Source organism: Petaurus breviceps, unplaced genomic scaffold, assembly GCF_028583685.1.
Source record: "Petaurus breviceps papuanus isolate PSGF00001 unplaced genomic scaffold, PetGlider_PUasm1.0 577, whole genome shotgun sequence".
NCBI classification, from domain to species: domain Eukaryota; kingdom Metazoa; phylum Chordata; class Mammalia; order Diprotodontia; family Petauridae; genus Petaurus; species Petaurus breviceps.
The window spans coordinates 1419204-1435148 of record NW_027186389.1 but is presented as its reverse complement, the minus strand read 5'-3'; the positions used below and the strand labels follow the sequence as shown (position 1 = coordinate 1435148).

General features: G+C 50.3%; 1 protein-coding gene across 1 annotated transcript; it reads right to left on the bottom strand.

Annotated features, from left to right (window-relative positions):
* Nucleotides 1-518: 518 nt before the first annotated feature.
* Nucleotides 519-5114, bottom strand: CA11 (carbonic anhydrase 11). Its single transcript, XM_069103278.1, has 5 exons — nt 4057-5114; nt 3745-3819; nt 2547-2689; nt 1813-1998; nt 519-1577 (listed from the first exon to the last, which is right to left on the bottom strand). The coding sequence occupies exons 1-5, from the start codon at nt 4121-4123 to the stop codon at nt 1434-1436; spliced, it is 615 nt and encodes a 204-aa protein (XP_068959379.1). The 5' UTR covers nt 4124-5114; the 3' UTR covers nt 519-1433.
* Nucleotides 5115-15945: the final 10831 nt, after the last annotated feature.

The window sequence follows — 15945 nt, the reverse complement described above, 5'->3', positions numbered from 1 at the left end:
TTCCTTCAAAGGAGAACTAAATCCTGGGCACTGAATGGGGGGGGGGGAGTGGGTGAGAGAAGAGACCAAGGCCTCTGAGTGGGGGGGACAGGTGAGGGAGGAGACCAGGGCCTCTGACTGGGTTCTGGGTGCTGAGCAAACAAAGGAGGGCAGCCATCTAACACTTCAGATACAATGGATTCACAACAGAGTGGTGTCTACATTACAGACACAAGGCTTCTTGCCTTGATCCAGTGACTCCTTAGCTCAGATCCCTCTTTACTAGCCCCTTTGGCTTCCTAAATCAGGTTCATGCTCCCTGCCTGGATCATAAGAATATTTTCTTAACAATGACAGCCAAGTACCTCACAACATTATCAAATGAGATAATATAATATAAAATGAGATGGGAGGGAAGCTCTTATTCCCATTTTACCTATGAGAATACTGAGGCAAACAGAGGTTATGTGACAGGAAGGGTCTAAGGATGGGTTTGAATTCAGGTCTTCTTGACCCCAAGCCTAGTGTTCTATCCACCAGGCCACCTTGGACCTTGCCAATGGAGGGCTCCCCCAGGAGCTCCAGTCTTAACCTTGGATAACTCCAGCCTACCTTTTCTGTGCTTGAGTCCAACTGGATGGGCTCAGCCCTGGTGACTTTAGCCTCTGGTCTTTGCTCAGAACCTTCTAGGTACTAATGCCCCGTCCCTTCCTCCATATCCCTTCCTGGGTTCAATTCTTACTCAACCTGTCAAGCCCACCCCCAGGGCCTTCCCTTTCCACCCCCTTGTGCCTTCTTTAAAGAGACCAGATGGTGGCTGGAGCTGCAGATGGCCCCACACTGCTAAAAACACACATCTCGACAAACACCAATCTCATGCTTAATTTTATATCTGGTATCCTCTATTGAAATGCAAGCTCTCTGAGGGCAGGCATTAAATCTCTTGGAATCCTCCATTTCCTGCTATTGCTAAGTCCAGAGACCTGCACACCCTGCAACTGTTACTGTTGTTTGTTCAATGGAGGGCCCCTCTAAAGTATTTCAAGATGCATTTAAATCCAGGACCCAGGACTCTAGACCAGATCAGTTCTGTTCAGAGAAGGGTTATGGCCCTTGGCCTTGGCCTTGGCTAGAAAGCATCAGGGACACCTCTCCAAAGAAGTCCCTAGAGTCAGAAGACAGCTTTCTTTGGTATGGGAAAAGGGGATGCCTCACAGGAGACCCAAGAATCCAGTACTCAACTCCTGTCCCCAACATCCAGTCCCCATGGCCCCACGTAGCCCTTCTCCTTCATGCATCCAGCACCTCTTGTCTCCAGTCCTCAATCCCAGGGACCCCCTCCTCCAATACCCAGTTATTCCCTCCTTTACCCCTTCAAGAATAGTAGGTATCCTTTCCCCCAGCCTCTCAGATATCCTCTCCCCACAATCTATACCCCTGGAGGACCCATGGATTTATACCCCTACTCCTGCCACCTCAGATGCCCAGGCATTTGAACTCACATTCACAAAAAGTGCTAAGACAGCCAGTCCATTGGGACCCCGGGAAGCTGCACTTAGATTCCCATAGAGTTCTTGGTTAAAGTGAATCAGCTGCACCTGTATGGAGAGGAGGAATGAGGGCGTCTGGGTCAGTGGTAGGAGCAGAGACTCCAGGTCCAGGGTTGTGGTCAGAGAGCTGAGCATTGGTAGAAGGGATGAGCAAAACCAGGGATGGGGTCAGCACCAGGCTAAGGGTTAGGGTTATGAGCCTGTGAGGGAGGTCAGGGTAACCAGTGACATCCAAGACCAAATGATGGCCAAGCCCGTGGTGGGCACAATGGGGGCCCATCACCTCTGCTGAGAAACTCTCATGGTTGATCTGGTGCTCTGAACCAGCCCCATCTCGGGCCCCAAAGAGGAGGCGAAGCTCGCTCAGTCGGTGGCTGTAGAGGAGGGGCCCCCCTGACACATTGACCACAGGCCTTGAGGCTGGCAGGAAGGAGACATGTCGACCAGTATTGTACAGAGTCCCTCGAAGCTGAGAGAAAGTTAGAGCTGGTTAGAGAGAGGGAGGCCACAAGTGGGGAATCCCACCCGGGTAGTTCCCCTGACCTGCCTAAGGGGAAATCAGGCACAGGTTGATTTCCTGGGCTCAAAAGCCTCTACACGCATCTGAGGCAGTGGGCCCGGGAAGCAGCTCCTGTTCTGCCTCGATGTGGCTGCAGGACCCTGGGTAAGCCTCTGCCCCTTCTTTCCAGGTCTGCTGCCTCATCTGGAATTGGGACCCTGTCCTAGCTCTGGATCCTTGTGGCCCCTAGCCTAGCCGCCTTCCTTCGGCTCTTCCTCTTTCTGGTCCCAGCTTCCTTTCCCTCCCCAGCGTTCAGATCCAGGCCACACTTGTTCTTTCTCGCAGGTTCTACCTGCAGGATGCCTTCCCTGATCGCCCCTCCTGGACTCTGTGGATCTGGGGTCCATCCAACCCCCCAAAACGAGAGAACTGGGCGCCAGGACCACTTGGGTCCTTGAATGGGCGGGGCTGTGGAGGGACAGCTGGGTCCCAGAACAGCAAGGAACAGGCCCCCTTACCTTCTCCCCGCCGGTGCTGAGCCGCAGCGGAGGAAGGAAGGGGTCGTAGAGGACCCTCTTCAGCTCCACATCTACGGGGCTCTGGCGCTTCCCCACGGCACACAGACTCCAGGCTGCGTTCACCAGGCCCCAGAAGGGCGGCCCTGGGGGTGGGGTGGGGGGAAGAGAGGTGGAGGTAAGAGAAGTGGCAATCAATTACTAAGAGAAAGGTGGTTTAACCCGGATGCCCGAGGGCAAAGTGATGCCTGGATCTTTGAGGGGCTAAGGGAAGGAGATGTCTGGGTCTTTGTTGCCGTTAGGAGCTGAAAGAGGGGACCCCTGGGTTCCTGAGGGCTTACCAAGCCCCTTACTCCCCCGAGCCTGCCTTTCTCGTCCCACCGGGAGCCACACAATAATAAAACTACAACTCCCAGCAGTCTCCGCGGAAGCTAACGCGTGTCCCAGATGCTCCTCTGCCCCTGTGCCTCATGGGGGTTGTAGTTTCGTTGGCCTCACGGTCAAGACGGGGCAGAGCGTTTGGAGGGTCGTGGGACCGCAGGGGGCCGAGGGGGAGGGGTGGAGATCTGGGTCCCCAGGAATGGAGCTGGGAGCCAGAGAGGCTGGCGCGACGCCCGCCCCCGCGCTTGGCTTCCACTCTCGCCCACTCACTACTTCGAGATGCGCATCTATAATGGCTCCTTGGCCTTCGAGAGGGGAGCAGGGGGAAGGGACGCCGGAGTCCCGGAGGGGCAAGGGGATGGCGGGAGGAATCTGGGACAGGACATGCCAGGGTCTGCAGACGAGAGGGGATGCCTATGTCCTCCCCACCCCCCAGAGAGGAAGAGGTCTGGGAGAGGGATGCTGGGGTCTCTGGGGAAGGGGCGTGGAGGGGGGAGGCTAGGGGAGGAACGGACGAGGTCTCCACCTGGGAGAAGGCGGTCAGAGTGGTCTCCAGGGTACCGGAGAGTCTGGGGAAGGGGACGCCTGGGTCTGGGCTCTGGGGTGGTGAGAGGCTAGGCGAGGTTGGAGCCCCGAGGTGAGGAAGCTGTCCGAGGATGCCTTGGGATCCCAGAGGGGGCGGGCCTGCAGGGATGGGGGGGGGGGGGGGGGGGGGGGGGGGGGTGTCCGAGGATGCCTTGGGATCCGGGGGGGGGGGGGGCCGGAGGGGGGGGGGGGGGGGAGGGGGAGGGGAGACTCTGGAGTCCCACACTGGGTGCACCTGGGACGAAGCTTCCCTGGAGATTATCTTTGTAGGTCCACCAGTCCTCCGGGGCAGGCGCCGGGCCGATGTGAGCTGGGAGAGGGATGGGCGGTGGGCGGAATGAGTGGCCTCCCCCGCCTCCAGACCTTTCTCCTCTTCTGGCCCCCCTCCCATCCCCACCCCACCCCACCCCAGCACCAGACGTGTAAATGTGGCAGGTCTCTGAGCTCTCTCAGAAATTCTCTCTGCGGGATATCTGTGAAGTGTCTCTCTATTAGAATTCCCCCTCTCCCCCCACCTTACTGCCTAACCCTATCCCAGAACTCTTACCTGCAGCCCCTAAGGCAGCCCCAAGCAGCAGGGCCCGGGGAGGACTGAGGCGAGCTGGGCCCCCCATCTCTCAGGCTCCAAGGTGCAGGCAGCGATGCCTTCAGGGATCTCTGTCTTTCACACCCCCTGGTTCTTCTTCTTTGACTCTTCTGTCTCTCTGTCTCTGTCTCTTTGTCTCCCTATCTCTCAATGAATCTCTTTTCCTGTCTATGTCTATGTCTGTCTCCTGCTTTTCAGTAGGACATAATCCCCTCTCTCCCCCTCTGTCTAGGGGCCTGTAATCTCCAAATATCAGAGGAAGGGGCTCTCACTCAGGGTCCTTCTCCCCGGCTCTGAGCTGGGCCTTCTAGCCTTCCCTACCTTTTCCCTATCTCTCCTCCCTTTCAACCTCTCTATCTCCTTTTTTCTCCTGTCTCTGTATGCTGTTGCTGTCTTTATCTCCCTCTCTCTGTAACTCCCTTCCCCTTTTCTCTCTTCTTTCTCTTCCCCTGTGTCTGCCTCTGGATTTCTCTCTCTCTCTCTCACATCTTCCTCCCTTCTTTCCTGTCTCTGTATCTGTTCCCCTTCTGTCTTTTCTTCAGTCCATTCCTCCTTTTTAAACCTCAAATTCTCATCCCTCTCTTTCTCTTTCCTTTCTTCTCTCTCTCTCTCTCTCTCTCTCTCTCTCTCTCTCTCTCTCTCTCTCTCTCTCTCTCTCTCTCTTTCTCCCTCCCTCCCTCCCTCCTTCTCCTCTCTCTCACTATCTTTCCCCCTTTTACCTTCACCACTCTTGCCACCCTCGTCTGCTTTGGCCCTATCTCCTTTCCCTCCCCTCCCTAGGTCTGTCCCTATCTTTTATTTTTCTCTCCCTCTCTGTACCTTCATCTCTAAATCCTACCTTCCCCACCTTCCCTCTCGATTCACTCTCTCTCCTTCCCCCTCCTCTCTCTCTGCCCCCTCCCTTTCTCCCCTGCTTCTCTCTCCCTCCCCCTCCCTCTCCTCTCTCTTTGCCCCTCCTCTCCCCTGCTTCTCTCTCCAATTTCTTGCTTCTCCCTCCCTTCCCCCCTTCTTTATATGTGTCTCTCCTGATTTGGGGGGGGGGGGGGGGGGCTTGGGGGGGGGCCCGGGGGGGGGGAGGGGGGGGGGGGGGGGGGCCCCCGGGGGGGGCCCGGGGGGGGGGGGGGGGCGGCCCCCCCCCCCCCTTTTTTATGTGTCTCTCCTGTTGGGGGGGGGGGGGGGGGGAGCTTGGGTAGAGGAATGGGGGGGATAATTGGTGAGAGGAGGGTCCCCTGTTCAGGCTGCACTGGGGGGTGGAGTGGTCCAGACACCTGGGGCCCCATCCTGGCAGCTCCCATTCTCTGCAGGAGGAAAGGGGGAGGGGGAGGGGGAGCCTTAAGGTGGATCGGGAAGAATCCTTATCTTTCCTGGGCCTGGCTCTTGCCCCCCTCCCATCTGCCTTCCCCCCAAAAACCTCCTAATCTCAGGCAGCGTCAGGCCAGCCTCTTAACCAGCTCTTCCCCCTCCTCCCTCCATCCTGCGCCTGGGGCTGCCTTAATGGAGCTTGTGGATCCTCTTGGGGAAAGTCTGGCTGTAGTAAGTAGGATAAACCACCAGAGGAGGACAAAGGCCATGAAAAGAGAAGTGGGCAAGCCAGGGGAGACACCAGATCTCTAAGGCCAGAGAGCTAATGCCCACACCGAAGAGAGACGGGCAGCTTGGGGTGTCAAAGACAAACGCAATACATGTACAGGGACAGCCAAAGACAGAGAGTGAGAAACGGTAAGAGGGACCGGAGAGATCACTTTAGCAAAAGAATCAATCAGCATTAAGGACCGATGCTGAGTTCTGGGGGTGCAAAAAGTGGCCAAAGGCATCCCTGCCCTCGGGAAGCTTACAGTTCAATGGGGGAGACAACCTGCAAACAGAAACAAAACTATCTATATACAGGATAAACAGGAGATAATTACCAGGGGGGAGGGCATTTGAATGAAGGGAGGTTGGGGAAAGCTTCCGATTGAAGGCTGAATTTTAGTTGGGACTTAAAGGAAGCCAGTCATTGGAGCACAGTAGGGAGAGCATTCCAGGCATGGGGGACAGCCAGAGAAAATGTCCAGAGCTGTGAGATGGAGGGTCTTGTTCTGGGAACAGCAGGGATCAAAGGGTGCATGGTGGGGAATAAGGTGTAAGAAGACTGGAAATGTAGGATGGGGCTTTGAAGGCCAAGCAGAGCATTTTGCACTTGTTCCTGGGGACAACAGGAAGCCACTGGAGTTTATTGAATATGGGGAGGTGGTAACTTGATCAACCTGCATTTTAGGAAAATCTCTTTAGTGGATAAATGGAGAATGTATCAGAAGGGGAAGAGACTTGAGGCAGGCAGACCCCTACCTCCACTCCCAGCAGGTTATGTCATAGTCTAGCCATTGGGGCAGCTTGGTGGTGCAGTGAATAGAGCACCAGCCCAGGAGTCAGAAGGACCTGAGTTCAAATAAGAACTCAGACTATTAACACTTACTAGCCATGTGACTTTGGGCAAGTCACTTAACCCCAACTGCCCTCACCTCCCCCCTGCAAAAAAAAAAAAAATAGTCTAGCTGTGAAGTGATGAAGGCCTGCACTGGAGTGGTAGATTAAGAAAAAGATGTTTTTTTTTTTTAACTATTTATTATGTGCAAAGCACTGTGCTGAATAAGCACTGGGAAAACTGAAAAGCATGCAGTGCCCTCGAGGAGTTTACACTCTAAATAGAAAGGAAGTTAATATAAAGTCAGGTGAAAAGGTTTCATGTGGGCTCCTTTGGGTTCAAGAGCAAAGCAAAGGGTGGCGAGTCTGCTTTCAGGCCATTCTCACTGGGGAAATCCTTTGTTTCTGGTGCTGAAGGATTTGATGGTGCCAAAATCTTGGGTGGCGAGTGCAGTAGTTGAAGGCACAGCTCCCAGAGAGGCCAGAGCTTGGTCCCTCTCCCCTATGGTCATGGCTGGAAGTTGGCCTGGAGGTCTGGGAGGGGCTTCTGCTCCTAGGGCTTTGGGACCTTCTTCCCCAATTGTGTCATTTAGTACTATACATGTCAAGGACATGTGATGGACGAAAGGTTGGGAGGCCTCTGCTCTGAAGGGCACTGGTACTCTAGGCTCATGGTTTCAGGGTCCTAGGCTGTCTCCACTGGTATCTGAGTGGGGATGGTGGTCACAGTGATGATGGGGACGGCATTGGCCACCTCCTGACTCCTTTAGGAGCTCATGGCTTCAGCTAGGCTGGCCTGTCTGCCTTGTCTGGGGCCTCCAGAGAGAGGGGCAGGGAGGGATTGGGTTTGAAAGTCTGCAGGGAAAGTGGGGGAAAGGTACGGAGAGAGGAGGGAGGGGGAAGGGGCGAAACCCGAGAGCAGAGAGGAGGCCTGTGCTCTGGGCTCCAGCTGTCGATTTCATGGCCATCAGTCTTGGGCACTGGGAACAAGGTTGGGGTCATGGAGAAACACATGTAGCAGTCCTTCTTTCCCTTGGCAGTCAGGTTGCTTCCATCCCTGCCTCCCCCCAGGCCTCCTAGCCAGTTCCCAGCAGCCGTCCTTGGACTGGGGAGGAGAGGGAGTCAAAATCTTTTGGCTTGGAGTGCCCCCCTGGCCACCAGCCTCAGGGGAGATAAAGGGGTCTGAATCTCCTGCCTAGCAGAATTGGAAATGTGGAATTTGTATAGAAGAGTATGACCAGTATAGTAAGAGGTCTTTAGATTATGTTAAAGGAGGAAATTTTGCAGAAGGGGAAGAAAAGGCAGTATTGGTATAGAACCTACTATGTGCCGGAATTCCTTCTTCTCTGTCCCCCCCCCCCCCCCCCCCCCCCCCCGCCTTTGCCCCACCCTGGAACCAGACCCGAATCTAGGAGCAGATTATAAATTCAATGTGAAGGCAAATGAGAAAGACCACAGAATCTTAGGCTGCATTAAAAGGGGCAGAGCTAAGAGGAGGGGGGAGGTGATGGTTCAACTGGTCCCCGCCTTGGTGAGACCAAAGCTATATGCTGAGTTCAGTTCTGGGCAAAAGGACATTGAAAAAACAGAATGTCCAGGAAAGGGGGATCAGCACCAGGAAGGGCCTGGAATTCCAGGTTTTTGTTAGCATCTGTTTGGGAAAGTAGGGATTGGAGCCGAAATTGGCTCCCAGGAGACAATAACTATCTTTCTTTTGTTAAACCCCGGAGGGCAGAACCTGGAGCCCAGGAGAGAAAGAAGCCAAGAATCCAATTTGGTCTGGAGATTGGAAGGAGCTTCCTCCCAGGGTAAGGGTGGGGCTCTTTCCCACCTCCAATTAAAGTAATTGCAAGGATTTAAGTGAAAGGCTGCCCACCGCCGAAAGGTTTAACTGAGTGAAGGGATGGTTTCTTCCTGAGGTGTGAACCTCTCTTTAATTGGATCAAGAAGGGAAGGGCCTGATTGTCTAACCAGGCCTCTGGGAGCTTTAAATAGCACAGGAATTTTCACAGTTGAATCAGTCAGCAGCCAAGCAATCCAAAGGCTCTGGAGTGCCTCGGGAGGCAGGCCCTGGCACTTGCACGGAAGGAAAGGAAAGTGGGGGGAGTGAGCCCAGGTCGAAAGTTACACTATCCCCCACCAATGATCATATTATTGACAAGACCATGAAGCTAAGAGAGAGCAATAGACCAGAAACAGAAAGGCAGTCAGCCACCTGAGAGAGATCCGGGACCCTTGCTTCAGAGGGGAGCACTTATTATGGACTCAAGGAGGGAATTTCACTAAACAGGAGTTGTGACTTTACCTTTGACCAAAGGTATTTTCTGTAATCAGAGCCTATTTTCCCACAGGCCTGTATGTGCTTGTGGTAGAGTGTGTCCCCAGACAATCTGCAGTGATGTTTTGGACTTATCATTCTTATTGCATCTTTTTAGTAATACCTAAAAACTCATTGAGGCTACTAGCTGATTGAAATTGGAAACACCCTGGTGGGGGCTCCTAGAAACTCTAAACCACCCTGGCTATCCTCTGAAAGCTGAAGAGTAGCTCACCCCTGGAGATCCTGCCAGATAATCTTGGTGTAGAAGGGGATGGTGAGGAAGGGTTGTCCCAAAGTGTCCTGGACTGCCTGGCTGTAGTGTGTTTCCTTTCACGGGAAGTCTTCCAACAGAGACTAAGACAGACCACCTGTCAGGTATGTTGTATGGGAAATTCTGGGCTAGAAGCCCCTGGTGTTGCTTTTAACTTCAAGAGTCTGAGAATCTGACCAGGACAAAGTCTAGGAATCACTCTCTGCTCCTTCAGTGAACATCACAGTCAACCAGGCACTAAAGGTTTATTGATTAAGCATGGGAGATACAAAAAGAGGCCAAAGACTGTCCCTGTCCTTAAGGAATTTACAACCTCATGGGGGAGACGACATGCAAACAAATATACACAAAACACACCAGATTCGGGATAAATAGGAGATAATTAACCGAGGGAAGGGCTGGGGAAGGCTTCCCCAGAAGGTGGGATTTTAGCTGGGATGGAAAGGACATCCGGGAGGTCAGTTGTAGGAGCGTTGGAGGGAGAGCATTTGATGAATGGGGGATGGCCAGAGAGAATGCCCAGAGCTGGGGTCAGGTATTGTTGGTGAGATGGCCAGGAGGCTGGGTGTCACCGATCCAAGAGAAGGTGCTGGGGAGGGAGGGGTGAGAAGTCTGGAGAGATAGGAGGGGCTACTTTAAGGACTTTGAATACCAGGAAGAGAATTTCATATTTGCTTTTGGACAGCAGGAGGCTGCTGGAGTTTATTGGGGGGGGTTGATATAGTCGAACCTACACTTTAGTGACATGACATCCCTTTGGTGGCTGAATGGAGGATGGCCTGGAGGGGAAGAGACCTGAGCAGGCAAACACACACACACACACACACACACACACACACACCCAGGCATGAGTGGATGAGGGTCTTCACCAGGGTGGGGGCAGGATCAGAGGAGAGAAAAAGATGTATTTGGGAGCAGATGCACAGGTGAAATCAACCGGGGTCAGACAGGGGAGGTGAGAGAGATAATGAGTTCAGGATGAACCTGGGGGACTGGGGGGTTGGTGGCGCCTTCCACAGTAACAGGGAAGGTAGGAGGGAGGGAGGGCCCTGTGTGGTGGTTCTGCCAGAGGAAGAATGTGATGAAGGTAAAATGTACAGGCTTTTGGCAACAAATTGGATTTGGGAAATGAGGAGTGAGGAATTAATAGCATATGCAGAGAGTTAACCTTGGCAAGGAGAAGGGAAAATTCACCATCAGAGAGTAGAGTAAAGGAAGAAAATGTAGGGAATAATGCCAAGGGACTATTTGATGAAGAGGAGAGAAGAGGAAACTCATGGTGAACGGCCTCCATTTGCTCAATAAAAGAAGAGACAAGAGGGGTTTGAGGCAGGAGAGACATGGGAGGCTTGAGGAAATAAAAGAAGGTTCAGAACAGCCCTGTGGGGAATGATGGATAATCATTCAGGTAGGGGTATAAAGATTGCCCTACTGTGCTGGGAGCCCCATGAAGACTGAGTACCAGAAAGATGTGGTAGACGACTTTCGTGGCTTGCTCCAGCTCCGTTCAGCAGCCTTTGCCATAGTCTGGGCACGAGATGATGAGGGATTGGATCAGGGTGGGGAAAGCATCAGAGTAGAGAAGGGCAGGGAGTGGTGCCCTCCATAGCAACAGGGGAGTTAAGAAAGGGGAATGACTGGAGGAAAAGATCATGAGCTCAGTTTGGGACAGAGGGTTTTGGAGTTCCTGACCAAGGATACAGAGCCATCGTGGGTAACAGTGAGACCAAGCATGTGGCCGTCCTGTGTGTGCCTAAAGTGGAGGGAAGCTGTGAATCATGGGGACTGGGGCAACTGAGGAAATGGCAGGCATACCAGCCTAAAGAGCCTCGGCCTTGCTCTTCTCTGTCCCTTAAACTTCCATCTCTGGTCCTTCCTCGAAGGGTGCAGTTTAAGGAAATGGGAAAGAGAAGGCCCGGAGGGGACATAATTATTGTCTTCTATTATTTGAAAGGCTGTTATGTGGTAGAATGGTCAGGCTGTATCTGCTTGACTTCCCAGGGCAGCCCCAAGAACAATGACAGGAAGTTACAAAGAGGTCTGTTGAGGCCAGTAGCTGGCAGGAAACACTGACTGCCCTTGGGGAGAGGCTGGAGGGCCACTTGTCAGGGGCCTGGTGAAGGGTGTTCTGGGACTAACCCTGATTTTGAGATGGGATGCCATGTTTGGGGCAGTGGGTGGGCTGTCTCTGCCTCAGGCTGCTGGAGCTCCCAGGAATCTGGAGCCCTTAGTATGGGTCACCATTCTGCTTCTCTCTCCTTTTCTGGTCCCATCTCTAGCTCAGACCTTCTCTCCCCTCTCTCTTTCTTCCTCTCTTCCTCCACCTCCTTCTCCCCATCCTCCTCTCACTCTCTACTGTGTTGTCTTTGATGGGGTCTCCACTTTATCTTGAGATCTTTTCCTGATCATCACCTTTTCCTTTAAGATCTCTCTTTCCATATCCCTTTCTCTCTCTATGTGGATAGCCAACCCTGTCTCAATTATCATTCCCTCTTTCCCAAACAATGACTGTTTCTTTTCCCCCCTCCCAGTTTGCCCTCCCCTCCTCAGAGTGAGGATCCAAGCTAGATGATTTCAGGATTTTCAGTTTTCCTCCTTTGTGTTGGTCCAAATACTGAATTTAAAGACTTTCTAACAATCTACTTCCTTTTTCCACTTAGGGTACCTGCAACTCTTGTTAAGCTTGGGTCCCGTTTCTGATTCAAATATTCCAGGTTTCTTCCCCAGAGGGACAGAGTCCTTCCTTGAGAAAAATACTTTTAGGTGTATGGTTCCAAAATATTACTCTGTAGGAGTGGCTAGGTGGCACAGTGAACAGAACACCAGTCCCGGAGTCAGGAGGACCTGAGTTCAAATGTGACCTCAGACACAACACTTACTAGCTGTGTGACCTTGAGCAAGTCACTTGACCCCAATTGCCCTGCTCTCCCCCTCCAAAAAAACAAAAACAAAACAAAACAAAATATTACTCTGTGGTGCAGGGAAGCTTATTAACGCCCGTATCTCTTCCTGGTTCTTCAAATAGCTTTTTCTTCGGAGAGAATTCCAATAATCGGTCTACATTTACTTTCATTAATCAGCATCATTTTAACCATGCAGCACACTTCTGTCCTTCGAGGCTTATCAGGTTCCAGGTACTTTCTGAAAACTGGTGTCTCCCTAGGAGTTCCAGAAGGAGCTGCAATGTTAGGTCATTTACAGAAAATAGATGAGGTTTTATTTTTATCCTCGTATTGCTTAGAGAATGCCCCTCTGCATTGTCACTGACCTCATAAATACCCTTGCTATCATGATTCCTTAGATCTCGGGGCCCTCCCCTACCTGAGTGTTGGGGGTGGGGCCCTATGCGCCTCTATAAGTACTCGAATTCTAGGGATCCACATCTTTACTACTTAGATTAGCCTCTACACTGGGTAAGGTAAGTCAATAGTAACCGGGCCTTAAATACTCAAACAATCAAAAATTGCATCAAAGAAATTGGTCTGACTTGTAAAGGAAAATTGTGTAAGAAATTCATTTTTTTTCCCCCTGGTGGATACCTGTGAAATTAGGGTATCAAGGAAATCTTGAATGAAGAAGTTCTGCAATGGGTCCCTGCTAATGCAAAGGACCCCCTCCAATAAATCCCAAAATGAGACCTGATATCATAGCAGAGATGTGTCACCCCCCCCCAACTTTTCTCTTTCTCTAGTATGGGACTGGTTCACTTATTCCATCTGCACCCACTTTGGCAGATCAGGATGTCTCCTCAAGGGGTTGGGGCTCACTGCTACAGGTCATGCTCAGGATCCCCCACTCTGGTGTGGGAGAAACTATTTACAACCATAACTCTTGAATCTTCACTGGTCTGCTTCCCATTTAACAAATCAAAATTACACCATTGACTTAACTATAAATGGAAATGGAAACTTGGATGGAATGAAAAAAATAATCATAACATTACATTCTCCTCGTTTATCTGAGTCACAGGTTCTGCCAATAATGCATGCAGTGTCTGTGGGAGAGATTGGGTACAAACTTGCTGAAACCAGGAAAGGAAGCATGTGAATAGGGAAACCCATGTGTGTAAAGCACCTAACAGCTGTGGACCTCATACCCTGAGGTTCTCAGTCTTTTTATTCTATCTAGGAATGGTCTAGATAGCTGCTCCTTTCTGGGCTTCTTTTCTCTCTTGCTAGAGGAACTCCTTCTTTCATGGCTATTAGCCTCAAGCTATTGAAGAAATTAGATTTTTTTTTAAAATGAAAACAAAAACTCTAAACTTGAGATCTGTAGAACTATTTAGATCTGATCTATTTAGATCTGCCTCTGAGGCAGAATTTTCCTCTCAGAAAAACAATTCCCCTAAGTCTGGAATCTATTGAACTATTTTAGTACTTTCATTAGGCTCTGAGAGGCTTCCCCTTTTCCAGTCACAGGAGGCAGTACAGAGCAATGTAGACAAAATTCTGAGAGCTTTCCATCTTGGCTGTAGGTACCAGTAAGAGGCAAAGAAGTTTAACTTTTCCCTTTCCCCATCAGCTCTTCAGACATCAAAGGATACTCCTTTCCTTCTCAGTACTTTCAAACAGCAGAGTTCAATTTCCAGTCAGATCAGTTCCCACAAACATCTATTTTCCTCTTTTCTTCTGCTTCCTCCTTCTGTGTCAACTGATTTTTTTTGTTGTTTCATTTTTAATTTTTTTTTCACATATAATGTAAAGACAATTTTTAATATCCACTTTTTAAAAATTTTGAGTTCCAAATTTTTTTTCCTTCCCCTCTCACCTCCTGCCAGGTTTTTCTGGAATCAGCCTGCTTGTCATTTCTTATAGCACAATAGTATACCATTAAATTCACATACCACAACTTCTTCAGCCATTCCCCAGTTCCCCTCACTTCCAATTCTTTGTCCTCTGCCAACTTTTCACTACCATTCTGCTTCAAGACAGTGTCTCTTTAAGGCAAGAAGTGACTCACCTCTATCTTAGATTAAGGGAAAAAAAATCAGTTTCTGTCAGACATTGTAGCACCAACACAATATTCACAGCACCAATGGTGACTGTAAATATGCCAGCATAGTTGTCAATCACAAAATATAACAGACTCTCCATATATAAGACAGAAGCAAAACATTTATTCAGACGCCAGAAAACCAAATCTCAACACCAGGAAACCAAATCCATCATAGCAACATAGAAGTTACTATACCACAATACAGCAGAGAACCACACCGTCCTTTAGCCTTCCCACAAACCAACAGTCACAAGCCTAGCTGTCTGCCTGTCATCCTCTCTCTCCCACCCTCTAGCTGTTCTGACTCCCAGTTTCCTGTGGGCTTTGATCCATCCTTCAGCAAACTCCTCCCATTGCATGCTCCATGTGGTTACATCCACCCTATTGGAGTCAGGGAAGATCTTCAAATTACCATTACCATTACAGACATATCATTCATAGACCACATACAATTGTCAGAAAGTTCTAATTGTCAGGGATTCCTGGCTTTCAATCTCAAAATGGAAATAATTATCATATGTAAATTAGACAGTGGGGAAAAAAGCCACTTTGGTCATCTTTGCCTGCACCAAATATCCCTGCCACCACCAAGTTATCAAAGTAATTTTTGACTCAAACACTACTTTCTCCTGGCTCCTCAAAAATGTTTCTGTCCCTTTCCACAAACAAAATCACCAAATTGAGAAGTAGTGCTACCTTACCCAGTGCAAAGGTATACTGTGAAACAGCTAACTGGCAACCTTTAAAGACTATTTCATGGGGGCGACTAGGTGGTGCAGTGAATAGAGTACCAGCCCTGGAGTCAGGAGGACCTGGGTTCAGATCCAGCCTCAGACAGTTAACACACACACACACACACACACACACACACACAAACTAGCTATGTGACCTCGGGCAAGTCACTTAACCCCAACTGCTCTCCAAAAAAAAAGCAAAAAATAACCCAAAAACTATTTCATGTCTCAGAAAGGCAGCCTCCCCGGTAATTGTGCTAGTAGTAATAAATAGAGCGACTGTATTCTGTTCTCGTCATTCCATAATGTTCACCATGATTCTCTTGTGCTTATTACTGCTTTCTTTGAGTTGGAATGAATCAACTGTCCTATACCCAATTCAAGTGTCTCTTTTACCCCCCCCCCCCTTTTGGGGACAAACTTTAGCTAGAGCCAAAAATAGAATGTCCCCGGAGTAGCCGTGGGTGGTGGTAATGGTGATGAGCTAAAGAAGAAGAGGAAGGCTGAGAAGTAAAGGCCCCCCTAGCAATGAACCTGGAACAGGACTCCATGTCTGGGTCAGAGCAGAGAGAAAAATGCCTTAGTACGCCAGATCCTGTAAGTCCCAGCAATGCTTGCCTCTCACTTCAATGCTATAGAGTTCTTCGAATCTTCCTCTTTGCGTTCCTATGTGTTTCTGAGTTTCCAGGCCTCTTTTCCTTTCATTCTTTCTTTTATCTCTCTCTTCCCCTTTCTCTCTATCTCTCTGTCTCTCCATCTCTCAGGCTCACTTTCCTTCCCTGCTCTGTTGTATCTCTTCCCCACTTTGTGGGTCTCAGAAACTGTTTATAAACATCATTCCCCAATAGTTCCTCTTGGTCTCTTCCAGCCTTATATTGTTTGCCTTTTTACCCAGGGTACTCCTCATTCTCTCTGGCTCAGTGTTTCTAGTTCTTTCCCTTCCATTATCTCTCTCTAACTCTCATTATCTTTTTTTCTCTCATTTTCCAGGTCCCAGAGTAGATGTATAACTTTTCCTTCCAGGCTCTATCTTTCCCTGCACCCTTTCTGTATGCCTCTGTCTTTCCCTTTCCCTTCTTTTGTGCTCTCTCTCTCTCTCTCTCTCTCTCTCTCTCTCTCTCTCTCTC

Excerpts from the sequence above, each read along its gene's own strand:
- CA11 (XM_069103278.1), bottom strand. The coding sequence starts at position 4,123 with ATGGGGGGCCCAGCTCGCCTCAGTCCTCCCCGGGCCCTGCTGCTTGGG. Across the intron at positions 3,820-4,056 it reads GGCTGCCTTAGGGGCTGCAG|CTCACATCGGCCCGGCGCCT; the intron begins GTAAGAGTTCTG and ends TCCCTCTCCCAG. Across the intron at positions 1,999-2,546 it reads TCAGCACCGGCGGGGAGAAG|CTTCGAGGGACTCTGTACAA; the intron begins GTAAGGGGGCCT and ends ACTTTCTCTCAG.